Here is a 16,790-nt window from a genome sequence, read left to right as displayed (position 1 = left end):
AGGCGGCAGCAGCGGGCGGGCACCTCCCTGAGCGGCCCCCGCGGCCCTGACGGCGTTTCCGGGCGGGGGAGCGGGGATGTGCGTCCGGGTTGGGCCGGCCCCAACGAGCGGCTTCCTCCCTCCTTCCATCCTTCCCTCCCTCCTCTATCCCTCCTTCCTTCCTTCCCTCCCTCGCTGTCTCTGAGGCGGAGCCGCCGCCGTGCCCTCCGAGGGAGCGCCGCCCGCGGGGGGTCGGTGAGAGGGGAGCGGGAGCCGGGGGCGACCCGAGGCGGGAGGCGGCGGGGAAGAAGGGACCCGGGGGGGCAGCGGGGAAAGGGGCCGGGGGGCGGCCGGGAGAGGCTCCCCCGCCTCCCTCGTCCCTCCTCGGCGGGGCCCCGAGCCCTGCCCGCCTGCCCCGGGGCTGTCTCCGCGCCCCGAGGCGGCGGCGCCGTGAGGCGAGCTCCTGGCGGGCAGCCCCGCGGGGCCGGGCGCCGAACAGCGCGGAAAGCCTGAGGGAAAAACCTGCGGCTGACAGTGGGTTGCGGGTGGTTTTGGTTTTTTTCCACCCCGGATTTTTGGGGTAAAAGTCTCGCCTGAGTACGGCCGCAGGGAGAGCAGGGCGGCTGCTGCCTCTGCCGAGCCCCGGCGGGCACCGCTCACACACCTCGCTCCTGGGGTGCAGGCTTTCCTAGCTTAACTTGCTCATTAAACGTTTCTAAGGAAGCTATCTAACGGTTTAAACGTTAAAAATAACGTTTTAAGGCAGTTGGGTTATCCAGTTTCTTAATTTTTAAAAAAAGACTCTTGAAAAATGCAACATCTCCTGAATCACCCAGTGATACTTAGTACCTTTCATGTTCTGATTCACGTGCCCAAACCTAAATTAGTCATAATAGCGCACAAACTTATTTGATGATGATTCTTTGTCCACTTCTTCAGACAAATTTAGGCAAATTCTCAAGAAGTGGAGCAAGGGATGTGGTCACTGGGTTAGGCAGCATCACTGCTGCTGTGAGGTGACGGCACCTGGGGCAGGTACGGGAGCGGGGGCTGAAGCGAACCTTGTGTGCCTCAGACCCATGGTACGCGTTGGACTGGTCACTTGGGCATTTTGCACATCAAAGGTAGAGCATCAGGCATACAACTGACATACCATACGTTCATAGAGTGAAAGGACAATGTTACGAACAGTTTTGTTCGTGTCCAGTTAGTAAGTGGCAAATTGAAGTGCTGACTGATGAAATAACTTGCCCAAGGTCACCTAAGCAGTCTGTAGAAGAGCTGGAAATAAGTGGTACAGTCTTTGTGAATCCTAACGTGAAATCGTCTTTCCTCTTGCTTTCTGTTCACAGTGTTTTTATGAACATAGCTGTTTATTTACAGAATTGGTCGTGAATAAGCTAGTCACCTGAGCTGCAGAGATGCTGGAAGAAGATATGGAGGTGGCCATCAAGGTGGTAGTAGTAGGAAATGGAGCTGTTGGGAAGTCCAGTATGATTCAGCGATATTGCAAGGGGATTTTTACAAAAGATTACAAGAAAACTATTGGTGTAGATTTCCTGGAAAGACAAATCCAGTATGTATTAAACAGATGTCGTGCTATCCATTTTTACCTTTTCTTCTGTTTCTTTGTTCTGTCGAAATCTAAAGATATGCAAAGACTTGAAACACAAGGCTTGCAGCCTCTGAATCTAAGTAAAGGGACCTGTTTTCTCTTTTGGACTGAGGGCTAAAATTATATCACTCCATTTTCTAATCAAGATTTAGAATTATAAATCAAAAGCAAAAGTTGGAACCTCTGTCATTCTAAGTTTTCTTAACAAGTTTCCTATGTATTCTACCACCTGCTGATATTCTTTGTGATTTCTTGTTTAAAGTAAAAGTGCTTATGATTAAACAATTGCACAAGTTTAGGAGCTAATATAGATTAAATAACTGGGAAAAATAGTTAAATACACTATAGACTTAGTCTATAGACTTAGTCTCTATGTAATATAAGCAGGTAATACCCAATAATGTTTGATAAAATGGAAAATACGATGGTAATAATAAAGAAAAATCTATACATTCTGTAAGCTGATTAAAAAGACAAAAAGAACATTATTCAGCCGCCAAAGTTTTGTTTTGATTTCTTGTTATTTCTCTTCATGGAGAGAATATAGAGGAAGAAGAGGAAAGGAAAAAGAAAATAAAATACGGGTTGTCAAGAAGGAGCACTAATGTAATTGAGGCTCTATTGCCATAGTATGGTACGGGGGTGAACCATTATCAATACTAAGTTCCATTATATTTACATCAAGTTAAATTTGAATTGAATTACTCTTATATTGTAGAGATGGAAATGTTTTTATGTTGGTTGTTCTGTATTAATCGCAGAACGGTGTTGTTTATTTCAGAGTTAACGATGAAGACGTCAGGCTAATGTTATGGGACACTGCAGGTCAAGAAGAATTTGATGCCATAACTAAGGCCTACTACAGAGGTGAAAATACCATGTTTATTATTTGGTGGTTGGGTGGTTTTGGTCTGCACATCTTTAAGATATTTTTCTATCTATTAAGAATTTTAATTATTTCATGTGTGTGCAAAGCATGTATAGCTCGTTTTTTTTCAGTTCTTGAATGTTTTCCCTTTCATGTAAGATCCTTGTCTTAGTTAAGTGCCACTTTATGCATTATGCTCAGTAGCGCCCTTTGAAAAAACAGAACATAAGGCAAATATCTGCACAGAAACTCTTATGGAGCTGTTCAAACAGTCTAACTCAAAATCAAACTTAATTTGTTTTTAATGTCAGTGATGTATTTATAATCCAATATACACTATTAATATATTTTAAGGCAGTTCTGAAGTTTCAGGTGGGAACTCTGATCATGATACTGCATAATAACTGTCAGTAATAGAAATAAGGAAAAGGTCTGGGAAAACTAGAATCAGAGTTCAGAAATTTGTTTCTTCATTTTGATTTGTATTTGCTAGCTTTTCTGTAGTTGTGTTTTCCCCCTAAAAGTATTGCCTTAATTCTGTAAGAAGTGCCTTTGTAAATGTTCCAAAAACTATGTCTGAGGCACTTACAAGTTAATGCAAGGGAGAAAAAATCCACCAGTTATCCTGGAAAGATAGTTTATTAAGCACAGTAATTCTCATGCTGGTACTGACTGCTTTGAACACGTTAACATAAGAGAGTAATAAGGAAAGTGTATTTACTTCATAGAATAGAAACTGTATTATTCAGCCATGTAAAGGCAGCCTATCTATTTAGCCAGTTACAAATTGCGTGCTTTCTTTGCATATAATTTAACAGTGGCTGTGAATATTTCCCCTCCCTTTTTTTTTTTTTTTTAACAAGAGATACAAATGACTTAAGAAATTATGTCATTTGCTTCTTGTCAAAATTACCTGATGGCTGGGAAAAATATGTTGCTATGATGTAAAATCTTAGAAATATTATCTCATTTAGAGACAAATTGAGTTATGCCTTGATGTTTCAGGGTGTTTCAGTTCTCTGAGCTTTTTATATTTCATGATAGTTCTGATAACTAGTATTTTTTTAGTAATATTTCTGGTTGTCCCTTGTAATTGATGGCTGCCATTTCTTTGGCAAAAGATACTTCTTTTCCTATTTCTTCTTACCCTCATGTGGAAATAGATCATTCTGTTATTTTACAGCTAACAAGTTGAGCACATGAATTTTAGAAGGTAGCTCTTGATTATCTCTGAGCTCTTTTACTCTCCCTGCCCTTAGTTCTCTTGTGTGCCTTGCAGTCCCTAGGTGTTTCAAACCAAAGCCTTTTTCTCCTCATTACTGGGACTGTTATGCCAAAGCACAGAGCGTCCAGAACTTTGCAGTACACTTACTGTCCTCACTTACCATCAAACCTGGTGGTTTGAAAAATAATCACCACGAGAATCTTGGTATCTTGCTCATGACCCATGCCCCGCGTAGCACAGTTAGAGCTCTGCCCTCAGGATCTTTATACTGAAGGGGTTGCTGTGGAGCAGAACGGCAGCATCCTGTGGATCCTGTGGACAATGTGATCGTTCTCCTAACAGCACGAGCTGTTAGACACAGTGACTGTTCTGCACTGGACTTTGAAGGATGAGGGAGATTTTAGGAGGCTGGAATGCAGTTTTGGTTTAGCATCAGGTCTGCAAGCACATTTATATAGAGCAAAAGGTCAAGGTTACTTTATAAATGTAAGGATTTCAATGTGAATTAGTGCTGATAAGGGAAAGATGCCTCCAAGGGAGGGGCTGTTTCTTCCAGTCCTGCACCTCCCGCAGATCACTGTCACGCTGACCACTGTCATTACACCAGGGATTGCGTGCTGTCCTGGAACACTGTGCATTGTCAGTTCTTCAGGGATCAGTTGCTCATCCGTGATGGCACAGTGAATGCTTCAGAGTCTGTTTCTGAGCCTTTGTCTGGGGACCAAATTCATTCAGCCTTGCAGAGAAACAAAATCGGAGCTGTCAGTGGACTTGTCATGTATTTTTCTCTGCACAGTTGAATATGTGCAGCCAGTGTAGCTGCGTTCCCATCATCATACAACACGATGAGTCAAACTGTCCAGCAGCCTAAATTCAAATAATTGAAGGAAGCTTTATATGTATTGGTTTCTTTTTTTATATCGTATCATGCATCTCCTTTTCTATCCTGTAAGCCATGCATTCTCTATGCAGCTGGGTACTTCATTTGTAAGCTAAGCAAATACACGAGTGGCTGTCATTAGCAGCCCCATGCCTTCTGTTCACGTTACAGGTCTTGCAACGCAGTGTTTGATCGCTTCTTAGTGCTTGCATCTCCCTCCAAACACTACCACTGTAGTCTTGAGTTAGTTTTTTGAAGGAAAAGACACCTCCTGCTCATTAGTCTGTCGCTGATGCATCAAATTACCAGGCTCCTCGTTTTGTAGCCCAGTAGCCAGATGTCCTGTTTGTCAAGTTAGAAACGTACTCAAGGTAGCGAGGATCCACAGCAGGTAGACCGTCAACATTAACAAGAACTTCTGGATGATGATATCATTGACCTCGGATTTTGATCTCAGTTTAAGGTCGAACAGGCCACCGTCAATTTTGTAGTGAATGTGGTTTTGTCATAGCCTGAAAAAGCTGAGGGCAAGAACAGAAGAATGAATAGGTGTGAGGTATAAAGCCCTGTGAGAGTCGACCCGTGGCAAGGAATTTCTTTACCTGATTTCTATTATACAGGCATTGTGTCCTTATGAAAGGAGAAGATACAGTTACACAGCCTCTGAGGATGGGACAGCTTGCTGAGGGTCTTTGAGACCTACTCAGCTGCCAAGCTCATGCTCTGCTTGAATCAACTAGAGATGCCAGCACTACTGTTAATTTTTTTCTGAATTAGTCTAGGTGTGGATATCAGTTCAGTGATTCTGTAGTCAGTCGGGACAGTATAGGGATTATCAAAGCAGTAATCACACCCAGAAAAATCCAGTATCCTTTTCCTTAATACCTTAGAGTCGCTTTGCAAAACATCTTACAAAAGAAGTCTCATTTCAAACATTCATAGAGAGCCTGTTGGCTTTAGTTGTTGTGTTCGTGTCTGGTGTTGCCCTGTGCCTTTGCTGCTGGTGCCTGTTGTACACAATCAGTTGTGTGACAGAGGTAGTGCAGGACTCCATCAGGATTGGGTGAGTGAGGTACTGATGTTACTGACTCTCTTAAATACTGTCATTCACTACAGAGAGGTGTTTCTGTGCCTAAATCCTGGGTTTTGTCTTTTTTTTTTTTTTTTTTGGAACTCCTCCAGGGATATTATGGTTTCTTAAACTTGTCTATACTATCAAGAAAAATATTGAGTATTTAGCAGTATTCTTAGAAGATGAAAATAATCTGCCTTGTAAGATACCTGTCCTGCAGCATCTTTTAGCGCACTCTGATGCCACATTAACTTTTGCACTGTAATGAAGCATCCTTTCAGAAAGATTGTATATGATGTTTTGAATCGAGCTTGAGAAGAATACTCCTTTTGTGTTCTCTGGTATTTCTTACAAGCCAGTGGTCAAAACCTTCAGCAGAAGCTTGGAAGCACACAGTCACATAAGTGTGTATAATTTGTCATTGTTGATAGGCATTGTTGATGATGAAAGACACTTCCATTTACTGTTGTTTGTTTTAATAACTTCCTGGTAGGAACCTTCAAATACCAGAATCTGGAAGGCCCTCAAAAATATCTCACTTTGATTAGAGACTGTTATATAATTCCTTTAAAAGCAGTATTGCCAAGCTGACCGTTATTTTTATTGTCCCTGTCCACCGTGTTACAGAAGTATTGCATCTAAATTGAATAAATAAATCTGCTCTTGTAAGCCACCCTCTTGACTTACTAACATGCTAGAACTTTTCCCTCTACGCTTACTGTTGCCAACTTATCTCTGTTTTAGCATTCAGAAGGAATGGGTGGAAAGAGAGATGAAGTGAAAGTTCCTTAGAGTGGAAATTTCGCAATGGATTCCTTAGTCTTAAAACCGAGCGAGATGATGTTTGCAGATGGTGAGAGCCTTGTACACGTTCCCACTCCAGCAGATCAAAGAACTTAAGAGAGGCTTTATTAGGCTAGATGGCAAGATGATGGGTTAAATTCAGCGTTGACAGATGCAAGGTAACCTGCCTTAGAAAGAATAATTAGATTTATACATACCTCATCGGATGTTAAGTACATCAGGTTAGAACATGATGTGGACATTAGGGAAAACAAACAGAATTTTAGAACACAGGTAATAAGATAGGGAGGATTATGAAAGGCTACATTGCTACTACTTTATTGGTAGAGCTTAATTTCTGAGGGCAGTTCTTATTACTCTGTATAAAACCATATCAGAGGAGTCATAAAGGCAGGTGAAAGAATGCTTAAAGAGCATAGGAAAACTTTGGTAAAGGTAGACTGAACTTGGCTTTGAAAAGATAAATAAAAGGAAATTTAATAAAAGTACTTGAGGGTTTTGTGTCAGAGAAGTATAAGGGCAAACAATACAGGAACGGGGGATACTTGATGAAACTCATGGATAAAAGAAAAATCACACTGATGAAATATTTTTTTTCATGCTGTATGTAAGTAGGTTGGGATGTGTGCCACAAGATACCGCTAGGCTCTCCAAAACATTAGCTATCTAATCCTTTTACAAGCAGGCAAAATCCTACTATTAAATATCAAATATATTTCAGGCATATAAGTAACAGCCATGTGTTTATGTGCAAAGACAAGTAGGTTTTGGAGGATAACAAAGGGCCACTGGACAGTCAAAAGACTACTCACTAATATTTTAACTACTGAAGTACTTTTTGAATCCGTGGGTTTTCACTATTTATTATGGGTTTACTGTTACTTCCTAAGGCTGTTATAAAACCATAACAAAAATATTACAAAACATTTTCTGTGTGCGCGTGGATATCAAAGTGCTGAGACCAAATGAGCATGAAATTTCTCTAAAGAGCTACTAAACAATTTACTTACAATTTTTAGAAAAAGTTGTGGTTATTTCTCTGCTTTTCAAAATCCCAATTACTGTACTTTAAAGAAAATGTGAATTATGCTTTTCAGATACTGAATCATGAAAAATAGTTGCCTTTTGGCTTCCAGTTAAGCCGTCTGAAAAGCAGTGAGCAATAAGCAAACTTCACTTTCCCTTTTTCCAGTCTTTTCCACGGCCCTTCCTATTCCTTCCTTTGCAAATGTACGCCTTGCTGGAGATGATTTGAAAAGTACCAGACTCAGCCATCAGGAAGAATTGGTATAATGGTTGAAATAATATGCCAATCTATTCCTTTGCATTTGGGGAATTTTCTAACATTCGTTTGCCACAAGCTGGTGGTAAAAGTGTGCTTTTATGGAAGAAACCAGGAAAAACCCCTCACGCTTGAAATATATTCAATATTATTGTTTTTTATTATTATTATATTGGTTTGATGGTTGATTTGTATGCATTTGTAATTGTGTTTTTTTTTTTGTATTTTTAGGAGCCCAGGCTTGTGTTCTTGTGTTTTCTACAACTGACAGAGAGTCCTTCAAAGCAATCCCTACCTGGAAGGAAAAAGTGGTGTCTGAAGTTGGAGACATTCCCACAGTTCTGGTGCAGAATAAGATTGATCTTCTTGATGACTCTTGTATAAAGAAGTAAGAGTTTTATCTTAATGTTTCCAAAGAACAATTAATGTCCCCTTTATACACATGCTAAAAAAAAAAAAAAGGCAAACAAACAAAAATAGGAGGTTTTGGTGAAGAATTCTGATATCTAGGTTGTCGAACTTAGGCTCTGCATCAAAACCTGCCCTAGAAGCACAGATTTCTGGCATTACTGCAGGAGCGTAGCTGCTTGGGCAGATGTGTTTGCCAGGCTAAAAACTCTGTTAGCTTCATGCCGCCTTCTGAAGTATCGGCCTAAAAAATGGAGGAATAGCATCAAGAGTTTGGTTCTGCCATGGTGTGATATTTATTTTTTAATCAGAGATTGTAAAACTGTAAATTTGCCCTCCTGTTACAAATTTACAGTTACTGTTAAACTGCTGGGCATTGCCCAGTTTAGTTACCAAAGGCTTGGTAGAGTGGCCAGGACATATTAAACTGGTTGTTTGAAAAAGTATCTTCATATTCTTTGCTTCCCTTTTCTTCAGTTTGTTTTTATTGCTCATTTTTATCAAAACATTGTAACTATAGAAACCTACATCTGCACATTGCTGATCCTTCTTTATTATATTTTACTTCATAGATTTTACTGTCAGTTTATTCTGCCTTTGTGTATATGCCTGTTTTCATTCCTGCTATAAAATCGGTTTAACAAATATTAACTCCTGTTTACCATAGTGTGGAAAGTGATGCATGATTAGTTTGATCATTCTCCACTACTTTATTTCTACCACCTTCCTGGGAGATTGGAGTTTTCGTCTTTTTGTTGTTTCCTACACTGGCTTTCTTTTTTCTGTGTTTGCTCTCCTTGATGGCATAAATCAGCTTGTATTCTCTCTGCCAAGAATACTGAGTATTCTTCAAAGGAAAAGCAAAATTGCATTTGAACTCCCCCGTTATTTATGGTATGTCACTTAGGTTTGTTCTCTGAATACTCCATCTGCCACAGTAATTTCATCTTTCTAATGACATGATTTCTCTTGGTGAAATTCTCATGTTTTCTCAGCTTTTCCTTAACATTTAGCACAAATTCTCTTTCACCAAAAAGAAAATAATTCTTGAACTCATCTGATTGCATCATCTACTGCTTTATTAAAATAGAGTTAAGAAATACGTTTTTTGGTTGTTTTGACTTTACGGTGGTAACTGTTCTGATTCTGAAGCTCCATTAATTACAACCTCCTTCCTTTTGGTTTCACTGACACCAGTGAAATTGGGAAATTGGGAAATTTTAGTTAATGAAGTCAATAAATATTGAAAAGGAATTTTTTTTGTTCATAAAGAAACTGCATGTGAAATACTTTGTTGCCATAGTAGAGATACTGTAAAGAAATGAAGGATCAGGTGGTTTTTGACTGTCTGCCCACCTTGCTATGTTTAACTTACCGCAAAGCGTTTTGCCTATAAGAATTGATAAATGCTGACAAATTATAGAAATTAGTGTTTAAAAGTCTTTTTCTACTGTGCAGTGAAGAGGCAGAAGCACTGGCAAAAAAGCTAAAACTACGGTTCTACCGAGCATCGGTGAAGGAAGACCTAAACGTAAGTGAAGGTACGAGATACAACACAGTAGGTGTCCGTCCTGCCCTCTGCTGTATATCATATACATACCATGGCTGTATATCGTATGTATATAACATTGCTTTTGCATTCTCTTGGCAATCCTTCTTATATTTCTTAGCAGCACGCTTTAAACATAGCTATTATGGCTTGGTATCAGCGTGTTACGCCTGTTTTTTATTTGTGTACATCTTTCCTTTCTTTTCCATGAGTGGTGTGTAGCTTCAGGATTTAGAAGTGCCAGCATTTTGGGGGCTTCTTCGTCCTATTGACTGTCAGTAAGCACTGGGCTTTTAAAGTGTATACGTAGAAGTTCAATTATTACAATATAGAAATTGTTGAACAGTTTAATTCACAATTGTTAATAGTTAAGAAATAATTGGTATAAATTATTTCGTAGTTTAGTTAAATAAAGTACATTTAAAAATTACATCTGTTGCAGCCTTTTGTCTGCTGGTGATACCTTAGTAGTTCCCAAGTTCAGCTTTAATGTATGTATTTAATACAAATATCATTATACAATTCAGTCACTGTCTTTTCAGGGCTAAGTTTGAATAAACAGGAATTATAGTCTCTGCTAACTTTCATTTGTTTAATCAGGCAAACTTAAAAGTAAACTAATTGCTTCTCCTCCATTAGCAACTTTCCAAACTTTCACCTTGGAACATAAAATTTGTACCATAAAAACTGTAAAAATTTTCTGTATCATCTTTAAATGAGTTATTAATTGCAAATGAAAATTTGCCTACAGCTGTAGGGTTTTCAGTGTCTTAGATAGACGTTTTATACCCTTATACAAATGAGGGTGGCATTTGTTAATTAGAAAAGTGTTCTTTCCGAGTTATATTAATAGCCTTGATTTATATGACTGTTATTATTCTAAAACTTCTTGGAAAAAAAAATAATATAGTTATAATAATTCCTACATAACTTTACAAATTTCAAGTTGCATGAATTGGAACATTCAGCAAGATTTATATGCCAGCTTTCTTAGAGGAGTATTGAGATGTTTTTGTATGCCATGCAAGACCAAGACCGTAGTACTGCAGCCTGTAAGATCTGGTTGGCACGGGACTAGTTTGGATTCTGGTCAGGTACACAGCCAGGCCTGCCAAGGGAGAATCACTTGCTAGACTGTGTTAAACCTATCGTGTCAAATGTGCTTTTGTCACCAACCAAAACTGGATATGAAGGTTTTCTTATTGATCTGAATATTATCTTTAAGCATACCCTGATGTGCCTTTTCTCTTTTTAACATTCCAGTTTTCAAGTATTTGGCTGATAAATACCTTCAAAGGCTCAAGCAACAAACAGCTGAAGAACCAGAGCTAGTACATACAAGCAGTAACAAGATTGGTATGTATGCTGTAATAAACAATAATAATAATAAAAACAGAAGAGAGTATTTTGTGCCATCAAAGCTTCTGGTCCCATCTGTTGCCTTACGGAGTTAATAGCTGGTGAACGGGGTGTAATTTTTACCTTGCTATGGTAGGATGTTGTGTCCTTTCCTTCTGTAAAATAACTTGGTGACTATCTAAAGTTACAAGATTGTCAAATTGATGTACTGAAGTTTCTGGCTAATGTTTGCCAAGTGCCCTTTTATTAAATTCTTTAAAACATTGTGTAAGGGCTTGAGAAGGGATGCTTGGTGGTGGTTTTAATGTAATTAGTATTAGCGTTACTCATCTTAGTGCAGATGTACAAGAGACTCACTGTGAAAGAATCTGGCACGCAATAAAGTCTTTGTAAACTTTGCCTTTTGTGAGGGAACACTGAACTTTCGGAGCCCTTCTTTAAAGCAATCCCGAGTCTGTTTTTTTAATTTTCCTTAAAGCACTTGGGTTGTGTTCGCTCTTCTTCCATACCTTTCTCTCTGCAAAGTTTCTAACTTTAAAATTTTCGTGTTTTTCTTTTACTGCATTACTCAACAAACCATAATTTTGTTACTGTGCAATTAGTAGCATACACATACTCGGAGGAGTGAATCTGCTACCCTTCAATTACATAGCTGTTGTATACTGGCTTTAAATACTGCCTGCCTAGTAATTCCAGCTGGCTCTGCATCAAATTTAGCTGCAATATTGTCCCCAAAGTAGATAAAAGGTGGTTTTGTTGTTGTTGTTGTTGTTTTTTTTCCAGTACTGTGAGTTAGTAACTGTTGCATCTTCAGTGTTAATGTATTATACTGCAGGAAGTGAAGAAATATAAATATTTTTTTGTCTTTAAATTCTGTAGGTGTTTTTAACACAGCTGCTGGAAGTCACCCCAACCAAAATTCTAGCACTCTCAACGGGGGAGATGTCATCAACCTTAAACCAAACAAACAGAGGACCAAGAAGAGCAGAAGTCCTTTCAGCAACTGCAGCATACCTTAGACCACTTCTGGAGGAAAAAAGAGTAACAGTGAATTGGATGAAGTTGTGCAACTGAATACAGAATAAAAAGTCAGCTTTAGAGGTATTTTACCAGTGCTTTAGCGAATCTTGTGCCTATGGGATCCTTGATAGATGATGGGTTTGTCTAAAATTGCTGATGCAGTGGGTTTTGGTATGTAGAGTGAGACACCTGGTGGCAAAACACAGAACCATGCCTGTCCCTGTGCACTCTTTTAAAAAAAAATAAGCATCTTTTTGAAGGAATTATTTACAGAGCTCTGAACTAGGTGTTGCTGAATTGTGAAGCACATAATGTAGGGATAATACTTACAAGTATAGGTACGGACCGTAACCTTATGGCCCAAGGTACAGTAGCAACCTCGCAACTCAAAGGAAATGTTAGACTTGATTAGCCAGGACACTAAGAAATTAAATGAAGAGCAGAATGAAGATGTGACGTTTTATGCCTGACTGTGTTAACGTGTATTCTGGCAGTTCTGTTGGTGCAATATACTTGTGTTCTATATATGGTTGTTACGGCATATATGTAAACATTTGGTATGAATATTTAGGCTAAATTCCAGTGTATACATTACTTGGAGATCAGCTAATGATTATGAAATAGCATCTTCAGAAAAGGTTTTCCTTTAAAAACGTTACATTTCTGATGAGGCTTTCCCAGCTGCTGCTGTGTATGTTTAACTTGCTATACTTGGGCCTAAAAGCTTAGATTTAAAAATGGATGGTGCCAAAAACGTTCCTCTTTTACCTAATGCTGTGCTACAGATGTTTTTGTAAGTTTGTTTTTCCTCAGTCTTAACAGGTTGAACAAGTAAGTCTTTAACACTAATAGATATCCAGATGGAACACATAACGTAATCATATTCCTGTCCCAAGTTTGATTGCTGTGTTCTGTGTTATCTATGAAAAAGGAACTTGCAAAGTGGCGTCACAAAATATTTATCTTCTTTGGAGAAATTTTTCGTAGGTACTGTAAGCTAGGTTATGGAGGATCCAAAAACCGCAGCTAATAACTGAATTACATTAATGAGGCATTCCTTAATGTTGTCACCGACTCAAAATTAGCTGACAGTTACAGAAAATCTAATTCTGCAAGATCAGAGACATGGCAAAAAAAATCAAGTACGTAAATAATTTTACAGAACTGATTTAGACATTTGGGAGCCCAAATCTAAATTAAAGGTATTTGGGTTTAGGCTCCTAAATCACTAAGGTGCTTTTAAAACTGCTAAGCAAGATATCTAATTTACCAAAAATAAACACTTTTTAATCCTCTTCAAGAGCATGCATGCCTTTTAAAAATATCCATTTTGTTTACATGTTTTTGTATGGTATGATATAATTTTAACTTTCTAGGATTTCTACAACAAACCTGCCAGTGACAAATGCAAAATATGCTGCTTGAAAAAAATGTAGAATTTTAATAGTTTTTTAAACAGTGTATGAGAGTGAAAGCGACTCGACTGATCCTGTATATTTTTGGAGGAAGGACTTTTCACTGTGTGAATTCCTATAGGAAGCCTGACTTACTTTGTTTCTAAGTCAATGAGTATGGAAACTGAAATGTCCTCTTGTCCCACTGTCTGCAGGGAGAGAAGTGGGTGGCAAGTTATGCACAAGCAGTGTAGATCTCTGAACTCTGCGTTTGATGTTTACTGTGTTAGACTTTCTACTGAGTACCGTTGTTTCTTTGACAAGCTGTCACAGCATCGCCCGGTGGTGGCAAGAAGCCGCTCGGGCCCCTTTGCCGTTGCAGCAAAACTGTGTCCTTCGCTGTCGTGTTTCCTGTATCCTCTCTTGGATAGATGCCTTTATTTTTTAACAAGTGCATTTAATCACGTATGTATGTATGTATGTCTAAACGGAGTCGAGTCCCACCTGTCTTTAACGATTTAAGAAGTAAGGTACGTAGGATTTGGTAACAGAGACCTATGATTGTACACAATGGGGCCATCTTACAGTGTCACGATGTAGGATAGAGGGTACGCCTGAAGAATTTCGACAACTGTTTTTAACATGGAAACTTTTACATTTCATTGTCTGTCTGCCAGTTTAACATTTTTTTATTAATTTTTCTTGAAAAAGCCCGCAAAGTGTCTGAAACATCTTTCTTGCCTTGTTCAACTTTGTACAGAGTACCGAAAAATCCTTCTGATGTGTAACAACCATTTGTACTGTTACGTATTTTACAGCAGACATCATTGTGTTATTACAGAAGCCATTTGCGTTTGAGGTCTTGTCACTATAAACAACTATGTTAAGGTGGTTAAGGACTGAAAACAATAGAAATTTTCATAGGTGGAGACTTGACAGACCTGCTAAATTTAGGATACATTGAAATGTTGTATGTAAGTGCTTTAATCTAGGAACATATATTTGCAGGACCAGGCAACAGTGAGTTTTAATTTCATTCCCATCTTAAATCTTAAGTGGCTCTTTCTTTGTTGTGACTTTGCAATGCTTAATCGCCAGTACGATCAAGATGGAGACTGTCCAAATTAGCATTTTTCTGAGGAGCACTCTGCATGTGCTCTGCTTGAAAACGTAATTTTTATCCCCCTGGTTTTAGTTTACAGATGTGAACCAGACGAGTTGCATACTGCAGGAATCCTTAGGTATTCGTATCACTGCTCTGTGGGAATAACTCCTGACTTTTGGATGAAGAGAGGTGCCTGCACTTCCAGCACTCACATTGTCCTTTCTATATTTTTTTTTTACTGTTATAAACATCGCCCCCATTCTTCACTCCATGTTCTCACTAAAATACCACGGTGCAGTCACTTCTCGTGCTCCTGCTGACTGCGTGGTGGCAGAGGGTGCAGTTCTGCACCTACCGCAGTTTCCTTCCGTGAGACTGAGCGAGCTGCGCTCCTCTGATATCTGCTAATGTCTCTTGAGTAGCTCATTGGATACACGATCTAAATTTTGCCAGAATTCTTTGCTTTCAGCTGATAAAGCTGATAAAGGTAGTAGAAAACTTCAGTAACTTAATGCCTCAGTGAAGTAAGCATTCACTCAAGAGTACAGCTCTCAAGCATCTGTTGCTGCCGTGTCGTATCCATTCAGTGAATGGGTGTTCTCCCAGCAAGTGGGGCATCGTTTGGTGCGGAGCAGTAGTGCTAAGGACATGTTTCCAACTGGAAATAACAGACCTCAAGGTTGTAAGACTGGTCACAGTAAGATTTTTGTGCTTGTGTCTGTGGTTGATTAAAAAAAACCAGGGTATTCCACATAAGACAATTTTGGAGCTTTCTTATTTTCAGCGTTTCTTAAGGCAACCTTTTTTGGTCAAAATGCACAAATTACCATACCGTCAGTTTTATTTCCTGATGAATTTTTTTATACTTCAGTAAAAATTGTCTTTTTTTTTCATTGTTGGGCTATAGCACATCTGATGTAGTTTTTCTTTGCATCACTTCTGTAGCTGTACGTTGTACTGGAGGGAATTGAGTAGCTGGACACGCACTGCTTTGAGGTTATGCCTGGGTATACGCACATACCTGGTGAACGTGCACTTTGATGCTGATAATTCATTAGTCAAGTGTATAGCTACCAGTTAACAGACTAATGCAATTAATTATTTGCACTGCTGGACCCTCTTGGGAGAACTCAGTCACACACCAAACTGACAAACATGCTTTGGATTCCAGCGGCGGTACCTAAGCCGCTCCTGTTTTTCTAAATCTAATCATAAACCTCTGGCTGAAGTTGTAGTTCCTGAGCACGAGGTGTCCATCAAACAGAGCAACCACGGCCCAAGAGGTGTGATTTCATCAAAAACCCCGCACTGTACTTCTGTAGAAAGTAACAGTTGTGCAAATCTTTCTTTTTTCATGCTCAAGTGGCATTTAACAGCAGAAAATACTTTTCACTTAAATATGGCATCCTAAAAGGTAATCAAAGTCATAAAAGAAAAAATGCAGGAATTATTAAATTTAAGATGAAAGGTGCTATGGTAAACTAAGAGAAACTTTGAAGCAGTTCCATGTCAAAGAGGGGTTCTGGACGAGTCACCTCAAAGCCAGGCGAGTCCTAGTGCTGCGTGAGCCTCATCCTCAGGTTTGCAGCCAAAGGGGAATGCTGATAACTAACTTGTGGAGTGAGCGTTCTTGTTTCCTCTTCCTGACACAGATGTGGTTCAGCAGAACCACTAAAGTTGCTCAAAAAAATAAAAATAGGACCAGGAGAAAAACCGTTGTCATTGCAAAGCTAAAGATGTGTTGTTACTAAGAAGTGACTTACTCTTATTGGCAAGTTCCCGTGACTCTAAATGGTTAAAACATTATATATATACACATAACTGTTTTTATCACCTTCATGAACTCAAGTAAATGTATTATATTTTTAGAAAAAGTCAATATAACTTACAGTAAATCCTCAAGTGGACAAATAAATGTTTAAAAACGAATATCGTGTGTATGGTGTTCCTGTAAAATTCCCACAAGTCAGTTCTGCTGGTCTCTTGTCAGTGACATTAGTTGTATCATGCGACTTAAGCGCATTTCTTTGATTACTGTTTGGTCTGATTGCAGGTCACTATTTTTGTGGTTATATTAAATTGTCACCGTGTTAAATAGCAAGAAATTGCTGTAACCCTGTAGCTGTGCGACCTGACTCTGCCCAGGAGCGTGTGCGTGCCGGACTCCAGTTCGTGTGCTGCCAACAGTGGGATTCGAGGCAGCGCCCGCTGAGGTACCCTCCACGGAGTA

The 16,790-nt window shown here is 39.2% G+C and overlaps 1 protein-coding gene across 4 annotated transcripts; it reads left to right on the top strand.

The window, feature by feature from the left end:
* Positions 1–91: 91 nt before the first annotated feature.
* RAB23 (RAB23, member RAS oncogene family) lies at positions 92–16,489 on the top strand. 4 transcript variants are annotated; one of them, XM_083831358.1, is made up of 7 exons: positions 92–230; positions 1,332–1,555; positions 2,376–2,461; positions 7,957–8,113; positions 9,592–9,674; positions 10,946–11,038; positions 11,921–16,489. In XM_083831358.1, exons 2-7 carry the CDS (start codon positions 1,401–1,403, stop codon positions 12,058–12,060), a joined length of 714 nt encoding a protein of 237 aa, XP_083687484.1. In that variant the 5' UTR covers positions 92–230; positions 1,332–1,400; the 3' UTR covers positions 12,061–16,489. The 4 variants fall into 4 exon arrangements, with proteins under 4 accessions (XP_083687484.1, XP_083687487.1, XP_083687486.1 ...); XM_083831361.1 differs by having other exon boundaries at positions 96–234; positions 1,363–1,555; XM_083831360.1 differs by having other exon boundaries at positions 98–230; positions 1,363–1,555.
* The last annotated feature ends 301 nt before the right edge of the window (positions 16,490–16,790 follow it).

The sequence above is a fragment of the Anser anser genome, assembly GCF_964211835.1.
Source record: "Anser anser genome assembly, chromosome: 3".
In the NCBI taxonomy this organism is placed as follows: Eukaryota; Metazoa; Chordata; class Aves; order Anseriformes; family Anatidae; genus Anser; species Anser anser.
The sequence above is the reverse complement of the archived record's forward strand: the minus strand, read 5'-3'. Positions and strand labels throughout refer to the sequence as shown.